The following is a 16,131-nucleotide window of genomic DNA, read 5'->3' as shown; positions in this document are numbered from 1 at the left end:
GTTTTTTTTTAATCACTGGAGCAAACCCAAATTACAATGTGATGTTAAAAGCAACTACATGCTGTTCTTAAGTTGTCATTTTTTAAATGAGAAGTCAGATTGGAGAGTAGTTGTTTTTACTGGAAATGAACCTGCCTAGAGTTTTCATACTAGGCTGTCTGGGACAATGGGCTACTGCACTTTGAAACTTCTGCATTAGTGTGCAATTGTTTTCCAAAGCCCCACGCTTCTTCAACTAAATTCCTTTTCCCTCCACTCCCTCCCCCCCTTCCAATTTCTCCTACTTTTCTTGGCCGAAGCACCATGCTGGTACAGCTTATGACCTTCAGTCTCAGAAATTAGCTCAGGCTTCTTCATCTGGGAAATATTTGCATAAGATAACATTATAAGGTAATATTTGGAAGATTCTCTTGGTACCAGGTCTCCTGTCCTGTTTGGCTTAGAGCAATAGTCCTTAGGAACCAATGCAGGAACCCTTGAAAGAGAGATGGGACTTGAGGATTTTATTTTCTTTTATACAATAGACATTTTTGCTATGCAAGATCCAATCAATGTCTTGATTGCAAATTAAAGGCCAAATTTGCCAATTTGCTGAGAGATTAAAAGCTGTTATAAAAAGTAACTATATCTATTTCTGAGCTGCCTTTAGAAAGTCAAATAAATGAAATGAGATAAGGGTTGTGTTACACTATTTTCTCATGTGCCACCTCTTTGGCTTTCCTTTTATTCCAAGTTGTGCACCTTTTTAATCATAAGACCCCCCAAGTGTGTATCCTTTTTGTCCCCATAGCTAGTGGTTTACTAAAGTGCAAACACTTAGGCTTTAGAAAGGCACAGTTGAGTTCAGTGAAAAAATATTAAGTGCACTGTAAGGGGAAGTGCAGAAAAGCCAGAAACAACCTTGAGAGCTTTATAAATCAGTTTAATTTGCTCTAGAAGGTCAAACACTTAGGAGATTTCATTAGATTCATACAGGTACAGCTTGTGCCACTTCTGAAAACCTGTTTGAAGAAATCAGTAGCTTTGGTCAGCATGCCCTTGGCCAGGGAAGCACAAAGGGGAAAGTATCACAGTATCACAGTATAACCAAGGTTGGAAAGGACCTCGAGGATCATCGAGTCCAACCTATCAACACAGACCCCATGACTGACTGGGCAAGAAGGAAAAAGGACATTCCATACACAGACATACTGAAGACATGTAAATATCATAGGTTAGGAGGAAAAGAGTTCATCCTGGAAAAGGTATTTCCCTTAAAATATGTTTTAAGTTAATGCTGTCTTTGTAATGTTTGTGTACCTTTTCCTTGGGAAAATTTGATGTCCCAATAATTCATCTTAGGTGAATCTTTCCATGTTCCCAGATTTCTCTGAATTTTATGTGGTATCTCTGAGGAGATTTCATTTTCCCAGTAACTTAGCTATGCATGTAGTTTTGTCTGCTGACTTTAGTGAAGAGCGTTTCACTGATCATTTGAGATGGGTAGCAATTGCTGTTCTTAAAAGTGGAAAGGTTGCTAACTGCAGAATTTACTTCACCTCCTGTCTAGAACACAAGTGAGTTGTCTATCTAAAAGTTCTGTAAATACTTAAGCAACGCTATAGTGGGATACGACGGAAAGTTCCCTTTGAAGTATTTTGTCTTCAGTATAGAGGGCACACAAATCTATTTTGAGAATTAAAGGGCCCTTTGTATTCTAAATATTCTTTTTTTTTCTTTTTTTTTTTTTTTTTTAAGGAACCAATCTGGCTTCCTCCTCCAGCCCCTGTAGGCAGAGCCACCAGTGGCTGAGAGACCTTCTTTTACACAGAGCTGCTTTTGAGAACAGAGTAGCCTCATCAATGCAACGAGCAAAATACAATATTTAGGCTCTGAAATACTTCCTCAAAAATCATTCTTTTCAGATCTGGTATTGGAGAGAATTTTATCTAAAATGATTTAAAGTTAGTGATGGGGTTAAATAGCACTGGTATTTTTTTATTGGGAGGTTAGTAATTTGTTACTCCAAGTTTTTTGATACATTAGTTGTCAGAACAATTGGACTTATTGAAAGTTTCTGAAGTGAAAGCTAGAGGTTATCAGATAAATTTGGAGTTGTGTAATTTTCTCATAGGCCTTCACTTGGAAGCCTTTCTACTTCCAGTATAGGATGGGGTCTGGCAGTGACGTTAACCCTGGCCTCTGGGTGTTCTATATGGACTTGTTCACTTCTGCCATATTCTTTCATTTTAAATTTAGATTTGCTGGCAGCTATTATGCCCTATTACAATAAGCTTCATGGGCAAAACACTGAAACAAATAGTCTTTTATCACAGATGTTTTTGCTGAATAAGATTAGTGAAGTACACTTGAAAGCTGAAAAACAGTGCAGAAGCCTTTGGTCCAAAAGGCACAAATAGTTGAATGTCTGGAATGTATTTACTTCTCAATCTAATGAAAGAGCAAGTAGTTGTTTAGGAGATGGATTGTAATCCTGTGCCCTGTTTTCTCTCTCACATTTGTTATTGGCTGTAATGAATTTTTACCTGTTAAAGTGAGCACAGAATCTGTATATAAATGTGTACATGTAACAAAAGCACCAAGCTTCTTGTTCCAAAACTAGTTGTAGTTGCTCTAGAAAGTAGTGACCTACAAATAAATGTTATGTTTACCTGATTGCAAAATGTGTCTTAGTAAGTATCAAGCAGTTGGGTTAGTTCTTCATATAGAATAACTTACCTGAAGCATAGTAGTTGCATTTATAACTGCTTTAAGTTTGAGGAAGTGCATGTCACTTAATTTTATATTTAGCACAGAGGATGATCTTTCAGTTTTATGATATTTTCTTTTTTTGTCTGGGTGTGTGGGACTTGATAAATCCATATGGTGAAGGAGTTCACTTTCAAGGCAATTATGTCATTCTCTGCCTAATGTATGACAGGATCTTCATAGACAAGACTGCTCCACTTCAAAAGATTTGTTTGTTTGTTGAGGGATTCTCTGGTCTCATTTTGTACATCCCATCTGTCTAGGATAGGATGAGAAGAAACAGCCTCAACTGACACCAGGGCAGATTTAGATTGGATATTAGGAAAAGTTTCTTGATGGAAAGGGCTGTCAAGTATTGGAACAATCTGCTCGGGAAGTGGTTGAATCACCATCCCTCTATTTAAAAGACATGGATTTAGAAGATGTGTAGATGTGGTGCAGACGAGTTAGTGGTGGTATCAGTAGTATTATAGTTTCATAGTTTCATAGTTTCATTCAGGGTTGGAAGGGACCACAAGGATCATCTAGTTCCAACCCCCCTGCCATGGGCAGGGACACCCCACACTAGATCAGGCTGGACAGAGCCTCATCCAGCCTGCTCTTAAACACCCCCAGGGACGGGGCCTCGACCACCTCCCTGGACAACACATTCCAGGGTTTCACCACTCTCATGGTGAAGAACCTCCTCCTCACATCTAGCCTGAATCTCCCCACCTCCAGCTTCATTCCATTCCCCCTAGTCCTATCACTACCTGATATCCTGAGAAGTCCTTCCCCAGCCTTCCTGTAGGCCCCTTTCAGATACTGGAAGGCCACAATTAGGTCACCTCGGAGCCTTCTCTTCTGCAGACTGGCAGTTCACTGGATGGTATTAAGGGTCTTCTACATGATTCTGTATTCTGAGGTAACATACCAAAAAAACCCCAACAAACAACTCCTGTAACATAGTTCTGTCTCTAAGCTTTTCAGGTTCTTCAAAAGTTAACAGCATTCCTATGCAATTGTGAGTGACTGCAGTTTCAACAAAGAAAGGGTACCTTGAGAGTTTATGGAAAGGAGTGTTCTCCATGTACACCATTTTAGAGGGAGAAACAATGAATAAAGCAGACCATGATTCTGAGATAGACTGAGACTTTATTTCCTCCTGAAGGGCAAGACACAAAAGCTTCCAAAGATACTCTGACCCTAAGTAGCCTTTGCAGTTGCTATGGGCAGGATACAGAGATACTCACTTCTGAGCACTTTGATAGCATCCAACCTAGTTACTAGGGATAAACACTGGGGAGCTGTGTTCTTCTTGAATGGATTAGGCAGAATTTATTCACTGTTTAGAAATCCTACTGTGCAGGCTGTATATTTGTGAATGTAAGTAGCATCATGTTTTTGCTGTTCAGCAGGAATTTCAGGCAACCTTTGAAAAAGGTAGCCAATCAGCATTTGTTCCAAATGGTGCTTTTGTGCCAAATTTCCAATTAGTGAATGGCATTTGTTAACTAGGCCCCATTTGGCTTTATCTCGAAGGATAATGAAAGCCCATCTTTTTCCTTATGCCTGTAATAGATACAATACAGACACTTACTGAACTGAGAAAGGAAGCTGAATGGGGAAAGCTAGGATAGTTCCAGTTTGGGGAAACTCCTTAGGACTTGTATTTTTAAAACAAAATTACTGTGACTTGAGTTCTGTGACAGTAAATCAAGAAATTTATAAGAGTAGGTGGGTGAGGGGTGGCTCATACAGATGTATGGCAAAATATTAGTGAATGCTGGAAGTGGTAGGTAAATATTTGTCGAGATAAAGGCAAAGTGTGCTTCCCTAACCATAGAGCTGTTTTGTTGGTTTGGTTTGGTTGGTGGTTTTTGTTTGGTTTTTTTAAACTTATTATTATTTAAATACAATACCACATGCATTGTTACTTGCTGTTGGAGTGTCTTAGAAATATTTTGATGTCTTTCTGAAAGTCTTAACAAATTTTCATCTTTGTACTCTTTATGGAAAATGCTACATTACAGGCACTTCTTTAGTCCCCCAAAATACACTTTTCTGTAATGGAACAGCAAATGGACTGTTTGCACTTGTGTAAATTACTCCTACTCAGAAATACAAGCTTCTAACGTAACCCTCAGTGTTTGTACCCTGGCAATTACAATTTCAGCATAGCTCATGGAATCAAATACAGTTTGCTCATTTCCAAGTGGATTTATTGCCCCAGAATCGTTCATCACTGATAAGTAAGGAAGCTTATATTCTCAAAGCTCCTTTTTTCTTAAACTACCATTTAGCTGTGTTGAGAAATACAACCTTCATATTAGATTTTGAGAGACTGTCTACATTCAGTTTAGTTTAGGTATATTTGTGTGTCTTGTCCTTAATGAGTTTTTTTTGACTGTTCCTTAGTATTTGAAAGCTCAGTATGTGAGGGAGCGTAACTACAGGGATATACAGACTCTTTGTTTAAAAAAGGGTCATGGTAGACATATATCAACACATAGATTCCTTAAATGTTGATACGTTTTATTTAGAATAAACCTTTATTTAGAATAAACCAAACCAGGTTGGAAGAGACCTTCAAGATCATCGCATCCAACCCATGAACCAATCCAACCCACCCAAACAGCTAACCCATGGCACCAAGTACCCCATCAAGTCTCCTCCTGAACACCTCCAATGACGGCGACTCCACCACCTCCTTGGGCAGCCCATTCCAATGGGCAATCACTCTCTCTGTATAGAACTTCTTCCTAACATCCAACCTAAACCTCCCCTGTCACAGCCTGAGACTGTGTCCTCTTGTTCTGGTACTGGCTGCCTGGGAGAAGAGACCATCATCCACCTGGCTACAACCTCCCTTCAGGTAGTTGTAGAGAGTGATAAGGTCACCCCTGAGTCTCCTCTTCTCCAGGCTGAGCAACCCCAGCTCCCTCAGCCTCTCCTCATAGGGCTTGTGTTCCAAACCCCTCACCAACTTTGTTGCCCTTCTCTGGACTCGTTCCAGCAAGTCAACATCCTTCCTAAACTGAGGGGCCCAGAGCTGGACACAGTACTCGAGGTGCGGCCTAACCAGTGCAGTGTGCAGGGGCAGAATGACCTCCCTGCTCCTGCTGGCCACACTGTTCCTGATGCAGGCCAGGATGCCATTGGCCCTCTTGGCTGCCTGGGCACACTGCAGGCTCATGTTCAGCCTGCCATCGACCAGTACCCCCAGCTCCCTCTCTGCCTGGCTGCTCTCCAGCCACTCTGACCCCAGCCTGTAGCACTCTGACCCCATTGTCTTGCTTAGAATGGATTCACCATGAGAAGTGTCTTGATACTTTCTGTGGGACACCCTATGTTTCACTTTAAAATGATTGGGAAGACAATGGGAAGTAATTAAAGTATCCATTTAAATAATTTGAGTTGAAGTACAGTCTAGCACTGGTAACACCATTGCAGGAGAAGTACTCAGAGGTTGCAAAAATTTGGGAAATTCCAGAACAAAAATTGGAAAACTAAAGATTGGGTATTTAATTTCCTGTGCTTCAAAACAATCCCTGCAAAGATAATACTAGCCCCTCTGAAGAGAGCCTGCATCTCTTGGTAATGTGGGACCGGGTGTCTGATGATCTGAGGCCTTATTCTGTTACTCTGGTGAAGATGAGCAGTTCCACTAGTAGTAATGTGTGTCAGCGCAGTACTGGACTGAGCTTTTTTTTTGCACAATAGTGAGCAAGCTACAATTATCTCTCTGTCCCACTTGTGAAATAAATTGCCATATCAGATAAGAAGAATAACAATATTCATCTAGTTTCCCTAGGCACTCTGGAGTGTTAGTATGATGCTCTTAGGCGTTTGGCAGGATCACAACACAGTATTACTCTTTGTATGCTCAGTCATTTAAAATTGTTTGCTATTAAATTATCCTCTGTGCAAAGATATGTATTGTTTGTGAAGGAAAGGAAGGTGAAAGGACTGAAGTAGCTTCAGGACAGAGACTAATCTGCTTGTGATGACAGGGAAGTAAGTGTGACTGCATTTTTCTCATAGATCATTAGAAGTAATTTGAATAAGGAACAAGGCATAGTGCAGTAGTATGCACAGGAACTACTATGGAAAGATGCTTAAGGGTATGTGGGGGGGGGTGTCACTGGAACACTGGGAAGATCTTTGAGGGAACAAAGGGGGAAAAAAGTATTTTTGGCTCTTACACTACAATGGCTTAATGTTTTCATTGTGCAGTGAAGCAGTTCAGATAAAAGGGGAAGATACATCCATGAAAACAGAAAGTTTTTTAGACCAATGAAGTCTTCCCAACAGATGAGCAGAAGAAAGCTGTAAGACTTGAAGAAGTCTAAAATTGTACTAAGGACTAAAATATGGAACACATGGTAATGTTCAGTGTTCTAATTGTTATTGACAACAAGGAGTCAGTGGAGAGATCAGAGTATCATAGTATCAGTCTAGTTCCAACCCCCCTGCCATGGGCAGGGACACCCCACACTACATCAGGCTGGCCAGAGCCTCATCCAGCCTGCTCTTAAACACCTCCAGGGACAGGGCCTCAACCACCTCCCTGGACAACCCATTCCAGGGCTTCACCACTCTCATGGTGAAGAACCTCCTCCTCACATCCAGCCTGAATCTCCTCACATCCAGCCTGAATCTCCCCACCTCCAGCTTCATTCCATTCCCCCTAGTCCTATCACTACCTGAGATCCTGAGATCTCTTGAACTAACCCATCTGTTAGAATAGAAGTGAATTAAGGAGGAAACATTGGTTTTGGTTTGGCTTAGCTTGAGCTGGCAGGGTTTCACCCAAGATGAAGTGTTAGAAAGCCATTCAGATATACAGAAGTGGAATGATCATTTGAGTATGAAGAGCAGCTATGAATATGTGTCATTAGGTATGGAGTGATAATTGAAGCTTTCTAAATGGAGAAAAGTTACTCAAGGCCAGGGAAAGAACTGGCCAACTTTTTCTTTGAGGACTAGCAGCAAAATAAGGCTTCAGGTTACAAAAACCTTGAATGTTTTAACAGTTCATGTCTGATTTCTTCTAGACTCCATCTGAAAAAGGATGTGAATGGTCAGACTCTATGTTATGTCTTATGAAGAAACTGGAACAGTTGAACTTAGATATTGAAGAAGCTCTGAGTGCTGCCTCTTCTCCCTCTAGTACTCCTTCTACCAAAAGGCACAAGCAAATGGTAAGAAAGTGTGTATTGTATGATACACTTTCTAATGTTTACCTATCAGATGCTCATCAAGCCATGGTTTTCAGATCTGGTTGTTTTCCTGAATAGGCTGAGGAGCTCACATTCAAGAATGAAGTAGGTTACAGTTTTCACTCAATAATAACAAGATCTCTAATTTCATTAGACAATTATTGGCCAGATAACTGGAAGTACAATAGTATGAAACTTTTTAGTTTTCTGTCACTATGGCTTAAAATCACTGAACATGTGTTTGCTTTGGGGTTTTGGTGGTTGTTTTTTTCAGAGGGGATTTTGAAGCCAGATAGTTGCATTGGGTAGGATAGAATATTGCCAATTTAAAGTTCTGGTGGTAGCCTATTTGCACTTGCTACATTTATTTGAAGACATGAGAACAAGAGAGAGACACTATGTATCTTCATTAAGAGTTTCATTAATTTTTGTTTAATTTATTTTATATGAATATTTGATTTAGAGCTGCATTCCTCCAGTTAGGAATATTTTGTGATGGCAGGCGTCATCAGTTGGCGACACACAGTTTCCCAAGCTTTTATTTTGAGGGCAAATGGGATTAAGGAGCAATGATACTGTTTTAATAATTTTAGAATAAAGCAAGTTGTTTTTTTATACAAGCAAGTAACTGGAGAGTGAACAGCTGTGAGAAGTAGGAGTGTTCTCTACTTTAAGCTATGATTCAAGTCAGTTCTTCAGATAGAGTTGTTTGGATTTGCAGCTCTGAATATTAGTGCTGGCTTGAAACTACTGGAAGGTGAGCTTGTTTGAATGCTTTTGCTGTTGCTGCTGTTTCAACATTGCGTCATTAAAGTAAATTCTTCAAGCAAATGTGTGGATCACAGTGCAGATGTTCATGTCTTTCAGGGTGGGACATCCAGAATCTTGCATCTCAGTGCTGTGCTTTGCAGTATGTGTTTTCATATTCTACAGAGAGTGTGTTAGTAAAAGAGTGGCCATTACTCTCATTTATTTCTTATTTTATGTCAGTAAGCCACAAGCAGCTCTGTCCAACTGAATTAATTTCATCATTAACTTGTCTATTAATGGACAATGTTCTGTCTTCTTGTAGGAGACTGAACCATGTCTTCTGTCAAAATACAGTGGCAGTGTAGTCTGCTTTTCTGCCTGAAAGTGAATTCCAATCCATCAGAGTTTAAGCACCTGCCATTGTGTTACAGTCTGGTTTTGGTAACCGGTGATATGAACACCTCTGGTTTTATGGTTGTGCCTGTTCTGCTAAGGCAAAAGCCTCAGTGGGGTTATGCATAATTTTTTTTCTGTGATGACTGGAATGTCATAGGACACTGCACTTCAAATCCATGGCTGGAGCACTCAGTAAAGGACATATAACATATAGACAGCAGAAATAGAGACTGGATGGGGCGCTTGGTGCCATGGTTTAGTTGATTAGATAGTGTTGGATGATAGGTTGGACTCAATGATCTCAAAGGTGTTTTCCAACCTGGTCTGGTCTGGTCTGGTCTGGTCTGGTCTATTCTATTCTATTCTATTCTAATATCCAAACAGACAACATTTTCAAATGTCCTTTGGTATATATAGGAGTATCATCAAAAGTGGTTGCACAGAAAATGCCAGCACCAGCATCCCAGGTGCTTACAGTTCTCTTACTGAGACCTAGTGGTGAGATATCTGAGTACAGAGACCAGGACTTTGGGCACAGCCTTCTTCCTGGGACTTACCACCCACACCACAAAGCCTATGCATGTGATACTGAGCTGGGCATGCTTACTGTGCTGATGAAACCTACCTCCAAGACAGTCTCACTGGTTTTGGCATGCTTGTTTTGCTTACCAGTATTCTCATCTGTTTGGATATGTCCAAAAAGACTTCAAGGATGTTTCTACATAAATTCCAAAATTTCCATTTCCTTAATATGATGTTTGAGGAGTTACACTCCTCTTTATCAGGTCATATCTTCTTCCCACTCCGAGGCAAGAGAGCCTTCTTCATTTTAATTGTCCATAGACAGGCAAATGAGAATCAGCCACATTTCTATTGTGGCCTTATTTGGCAACCTGGAAGTGTCCTTCAGATCTCTAGAAGCCAGTTTCATTACTGGAGCTGGAGAAGTCACTTAATACAAAGGTCTTCCTGATGAGACCAGCAAGATCAGAGCAAGAAAAGAGTCGGGGACAATGTGTTGTAGAGCTGATGATGTGGCACAGTTTACTTTCTCCTGCAATGGTACTTGTAGGACAAGGGAATCATTTGCCCTGATTTAGATATTTAAGAATAATGTTCCTCAAAATGGGTTGACTTTGGTCTTCCCATATAACCTAAATATCTCCATGAATTTATTATGAAGAAACATACTTTGCAAATAGTAGTTGCTGTGGAAAAAAAAATTAACAAAGTCTGGGTTTTGTACTGGTTTTATAAGTGATTTGTCTTCAATCAATTCATCCAATTTGGTCCATATTTCTTATTATAGCTCTTACTTCACAATTATCAAATAAAAGCATAACAACTCTTATACAGATGGTGAGAGGTGGTCTCTCTTTATATCTCTGTAATCTGCAAGTTGCTGCCAGTCAGTTTTTTATTGGGAAATACTATGAGGCAGTAGCACTGGCTGGACAACTCAGTATGTCATCCAGAAAAGATTAAAAAAAATAGTTCTCTGTCATCAAATCACTTTCTGAAACATTCTTTCACCAGCACAATAAATACATGATTTAAGCACAAAAAGCAGGGCTATCTGAATGTACTAACAGCAAAACTGCTGTGTTTGAAAAACAGCAATTAACAGTACTGCTCATCTAACACTTGTACTTTTCCAATGAAAAAAAATCTTAGTAATATAGAACATTGTACATTGTAAATGAGGCAGCAGAGGTAAAACACTCTTGCTGTAAACAGTGTGCTTTCCTCTTTAATATATCTACTTCATTGCCATTTGATGTCTAGTATTCAATTTCAGTATGGAAAAACCAGCAGATCTGAAGAATGAGAATTACATTCTTCAGGTTTAGTTCTTTATCATTCATGGATAGTGGCATGGAAATCCTGTTTGATTGTAATTACCCCATTTTATAGTACAAAATATGACTTTCATTGAATAAAACTTTGTCTTTAACTTACACATTCTCTTAATTCTTTTGCAGTAGCATGTTAACTGCAAACTTTTGTGGGCCACATACTGATTCTTTTGTCAGCTTTTCAAAGCCTCCTTGATTTACATCCCTAAAAATATACTGACTGGGAGCTAGGGAGTTGCTGATTAAAACCAGCAGCAAATTTGTCCTATTTTAAAGGGGAGCAGTTTTGACTGATTGTACCCAAGAGCTTGGGGCTGCTGGATTGCAGCATGGCTTATTCCTTCCTCACACACCTCATTGTTCTGAGGCAAACCAGGATACATGGGGGGAAAGTTGTGCAGTTGGTCTGTCCCTGGCATTGCATTCAGTGTGGTCATGTGTGTGGGGGCCATATGTCTTCTAAAAAAAGGTGTGGGAGTGAGATGTCCACAGGTTTGAGGGACATGGAAAAGTGAATTTGGAACATTCACTGTCTGTGATTTGCAAATAGGAGCTTGCTGAATATCTGTTTAAGTTAAACAGAAGAACATGAAAAAGGTTTTAAATAATGTGACTAAACCATTTTCTCTTTATAAGGCAGAGGTGGTTCAGTTCCTTGGTATTATTAATTGTCCTGATGCATATACTAGCTGTTAAGGAAATTACATAGTATCTGGATGTCTAACTGATGGAGCAGGTGGTTTTGAGGAAAAGTTCGAGGCCAGAAGTTTACCTTGCATCAGAGAAAAAAGGCTCAAAAAAGATAAAATTCCAATGTTTTTACCTTGCAGTTCACATTAAAAATATTTATGACTTGCCTTTATTTACAGGGTTTTTAAAATTCTCTTGCAGTGCCCTGTTCAAGTGGAGACAGGCTTTTATGGAGATCATCAAGAAAAGGGACCTTGGAAAAATAGAAGAGCAGACTACCAGGATCTACACTGCTTGCCTTACCCAGTGTCAGCTGGAGCACGACCTAAAACTGATGTAAGTAGCTACAGCACATTTGCAACGTTCTCCGAGTCTCAGGCTCAGTAACCTCAAAATTTGCTATTTATCCTTAAGGTTGTCCTTGCAGTTTTTTTCTGAAAATATTGTACTACATGGAGAAGTTTGATTTGCAAAATAGGTACAGATAAAAGTTGTGTTAGTCTTGAGTTAACGAGACTCCAGGGCTGTGGGATTAATTTAGTCCAGTTTTAGACAACACTAATGAAGACTTCTGCATACGAACTAGTCACTTGGATTGCCCTCATAGTTAATGGAAAGAAACAGATACTTCTACAGAGTATTTAATCTCACCTGGAGGTTACATGTGATGGATTCCAGGTATCAGAGCCACTACTACCTTTTTCATCATTGTTCATTTTACAATTAGCCTCTTAGAATTTTTAGTTGGGATTGTGGTTATGCCCAGTTTAAGGTGTATTTCACCTTGTATTCTCTCTAAGTAGAAGTGTTGGAGCTCTGATGGTTTAGTTAAGCTCTATTTATAACCAATAATAGCTGTATTTATTTGGGGATTTTTCACAAAATATGCTGTAGTCTGCCATCCAAGTCTGTTAATATCTATGAGAGGGTTTTCTCAAAAGGCTTTGACTCACTTTCTCAATAGCTAAGTATAAGCTATTTTAGGATCATTGTCTTGATTCCAAAACACAGATGGGTTTTTCCTCTCAGTTTTAAATTACTCGTATGCCAGCAGTGTCCATGATTATCACATGATATAAAAAGGCTTGCCCTGGGTTGAATCAAAGATACTTATAGTCCAGTGTTCTTTCTTTGGCAGTGGCCAACATGAGATGGTCAGGAAAAAAAAAATGTAAGAAGAGGGTAAGCAGACAGCCATCTCAGCTTCCTTTGAGTTATTTATTATGCAGACAGATTGAAGCCAGGCACTATATTGGAGTTGTTTAATAGCCCCCAAGGGTCTCTTTCGCCACTGTTTGTGTCTTCTGTATTAATTTGTTCTTTTGATATTCAAAGCATCTTGTAGCAATGACTTCCAAAATTTAATTTTGGAGTATGTAAAAACCCACTTATTTGGTGGTGTAAATTTGCTACTGGGTTATTAATTTGGCTGTAATTCTTGTATTGCAAAAAAAGGGCATCTCAGGAATATTGTAAGAACCAGTGAATACCTGAAACTGAGTGGTTATTTTTTTTTCTTCTCCAGTGTGTCTGATTGCATTTATTGGTATTCAGTTTTGTCTGCCTGTTTCTCTTATGCTCCTTCAGCATCATGAGGTACTTTTGCAGCACTTTGCAGTCAGGTTTTATTTTTATTAACCTTTGAATTTTATGGACCTAATTGAATATAATCAGAAAACTGTGTCCTTTCTTCCTCAATTTTCCAGACCATTTATGAGTATATTGAAGACATATCTGTGAGGCTGTAAGGTAATACCCAACCACTGTAAAAGAAAACAACCAATTATTCCTAATTACTTCTTTTTTGCTTTTAGACACTTCTATTTTTTGATGTCTTTGTTGTTCCTCCTTGACAGCAGAGTTTGTGTCTGACAGAAGCTTTTTGAAATGGAAGTACATTGTATTAGCCAAATCACACATATCTCTGTGATCATTCAAAGAACCTGGTCTCCAAAAGCCATACTTACATTTCCCTGTTAGCCTGTTTCACTACCTCTGTTTATTCTGTTTGTAAGCATACTTGCTGATCATTTTCTGCCATGCATATCAGTCGTACCAGCATCTCTTCCACAAATAGCTGCAGAGGCATTTTCAGATACTGACATCGCCTGTGCCACCCTCTGTTCCTCTGATCCCAAAGCCAAGACATTTTAGCAATAATTGCATGTTAAGTCAGTAACTCAGCCCTTCTCTTTCTTTGATGAAGTGCTTATTTTAACTTAGGTATGTAATTTCAATTAAAGCAACATCTATTATATTAAAGGTATATTTAGAACTGTCATACTATTCATCTACCAAGAGTGATAGGCATGCCACCATACAAATCTTTTCATTAAGTGAGCATACTGTACACTGAGATGGAAAATTAAAGGTGAGCTCTACTTGCTTACTGGTTGAAAACGTGTACTGATTGAAAACGTGGTTGTCTTCCCACTAGCTCTTTCCTTTCCTTAGCAAATAAGTTTGCTGATTTCCATTTCTGGAAAAAGGCACAAACATTTATTCTGATTTGTTGCTTGTCCTAGCTGGAATGGCTGGTAGAATTCAGCATAAAAATACTTGCCAGCTTTTACATTGGCCAAATGTTAAGGCAGGCAGAAGTATCATTGCTTAACTGCTTTGTCTATAATGCTACATAAATACTTTTAAAGTGATGCTGCAGTAACACTGTTTGGTTAGAAGTGTGCAGGAGAGGACAAAGAAAAGAAATCTGGAGTGTTTGGGGGGGGGGGTGTTGTTTGCTTGTTTGTTTTGCTTGTTTGTTTGTTTTTTTTCAGAAGTTTGCATTTCTCTTCTTGTTGAAATTCAGGAAATATTAGTTCAAATAAATAGCAGTTCCACAAATCTTCATCAGCAGAGTCCAGGTATTGCATCAAACATTTCTGTATTACTGTAGTAGCAGCAGGGTAATGCAGCAAGTGTTACTGTTGCTTAGGGCACCATGTAGTCTAGAAAGCTACTGATGGCACAGGATTTCTTTAGAACAGGCTGGGTTTTAATTGGCCCATGCTTTAAATTAGGGATGAATGTTGAAGCTTGGTGTTGTCAAGTTTCATTCATGAGAGCAGATCATTTTACTTCCTCCCAGGAACTGCTTTTGATTTATGTGCAATATTGCAGGCAAGTAAAAATAATTCCATGTCTGCCTCCAAGCTTTCAGTGAATGTGAGTCTTGCCCTGTTTCTCCAACACTTGCACCATGATACTTTTCAAAAAGGGCATGCCAAACTTAATTTTGTTACCACAGATGGAATGGATCCAAATGTCAAAAGGCCTAATTCCTTCTGCATCACACCCGTGTTACATCTGCGTACTGATTTTGCTGGGACAGGATCCCATGCCACCTATGGGCTGCAGGCCATCAGCTATTCTGAGTCAGACAGGAGAGCTGACTTGAGTTGGCTTACAGGTGTATCCCATACCATGAGCATCAAACAGCATAAAAAAGGAAGTTGTCTGAGGAGAAGGGAGTCTCCTGCTTGGGATCTTTCTCAGTCTCCTTCTCTCTCCTGCTGTTGAGGGCTGCCTCCTGGATATTGTGACTGCTGCACTTTTGCTTGGTTGAATATAACTTTATATACCTTGTATTAACATTGGTATCAGTTGTGCTATTTGATTAAATCTGTTTTAATTTCAGCCTGTGGGTCTTCTCTCTTTTTCCTTCCTCTGCTGGGGAGCACGTTTCAAGTGACAGAGTAACTGCTAGCTGCATGTACAGGCTAAACATGTACAGTCTGTTTAACTCCCAGAATCACAGAATGATAGGTGTTGGAAGTGGCCTCTGAAAATCACACAGTCCAACTCCCCAGACAGAGCAGGTTTGCATGGAGGGTTGCCTCATGAGAACAGAATGGAAGGGGTGGAAAACCTGTACTGACCTGCTTGCCACACTCTTATTGATGCATCCCAGGATACCATTGGCCTTTTTTTGGCCATGAGGGTACGCTCATGAGCCTCCTGTTGTCCACCAGGACTCCCATGTCCAAGTGGTATAATATGTAACTTGGGAGTAGATTCATAGATTTGTAGTATGGTTTGGGTTGGAAGAGATCTTTAAAGATCATTTAGTTCCAAACTCCCTCCTTAGGCAACCTGTTCCAGTGTCTCACTACCTTCAGTGTAATGAATTTCTTCCTAATATCTAGTGTAAATCTACCTGCTGCAAGCTTAAATCAGATAAATGAAACCTGTTGTATTTTGATGAGCTAAGTTTTCTTCTCTCCATTTTTTAAATGATCAGGAGGTCAAAAAGAGCTTATCTGTCCCCTCCCTAGGAGCTCATATACCCAAGCTTTTTAAGAATCAAATACTCCATAACTTTGTGAGAGTGGCAAATATAGGAGAGAAGCCTGATGTTAGAAATAGCAGGGAAACTGTAAATTGGGAATAATACGCAGAGAATTGTGCAGGGCACCATTCAACTCCTCATACAAGGCAGCGATGTTAGCCACATGCTTTCATGGATATCAGCTTGGCTGACAGCTTAAAAG

At 39.6% G+C, this 16,131-nt stretch overlaps 1 protein-coding gene across 1 annotated transcript in view; it reads left to right on the top strand.

The window, feature by feature from the left end:
- Positions 1–16,131, top strand: part of LOC137459922 (uncharacterized) — a 92,535-nt gene that overhangs the window by 28,520 nt on the left and 47,884 nt on the right. The window contains exons 2-3 of the mRNA XM_068170606.1: positions 7,785–7,931; positions 11,843–11,977. Of these exons, the coding sequence (XP_068026707.1) occupies positions 7,785–7,931; positions 11,843–11,977 (282 nt within the window). The remainder of the gene's footprint in view (positions 1–7,784; positions 7,932–11,842; positions 11,978–16,131) is intronic.

The sequence above is a fragment of the Melanerpes formicivorus genome, unplaced genomic scaffold (genome assembly GCF_026170545.1).
Source record: "Melanerpes formicivorus ecotype bairdi unplaced genomic scaffold, bMelFor1.0.p_v2 SCAF_458, whole genome shotgun sequence".
Lineage (NCBI taxonomy): Eukaryota > Metazoa > Chordata > Aves > Piciformes > Picidae > Melanerpes > Melanerpes formicivorus.
The sequence above is the reverse complement of the archived record's forward strand: the minus strand, read 5'-3'. Positions and strand labels throughout refer to the sequence as shown.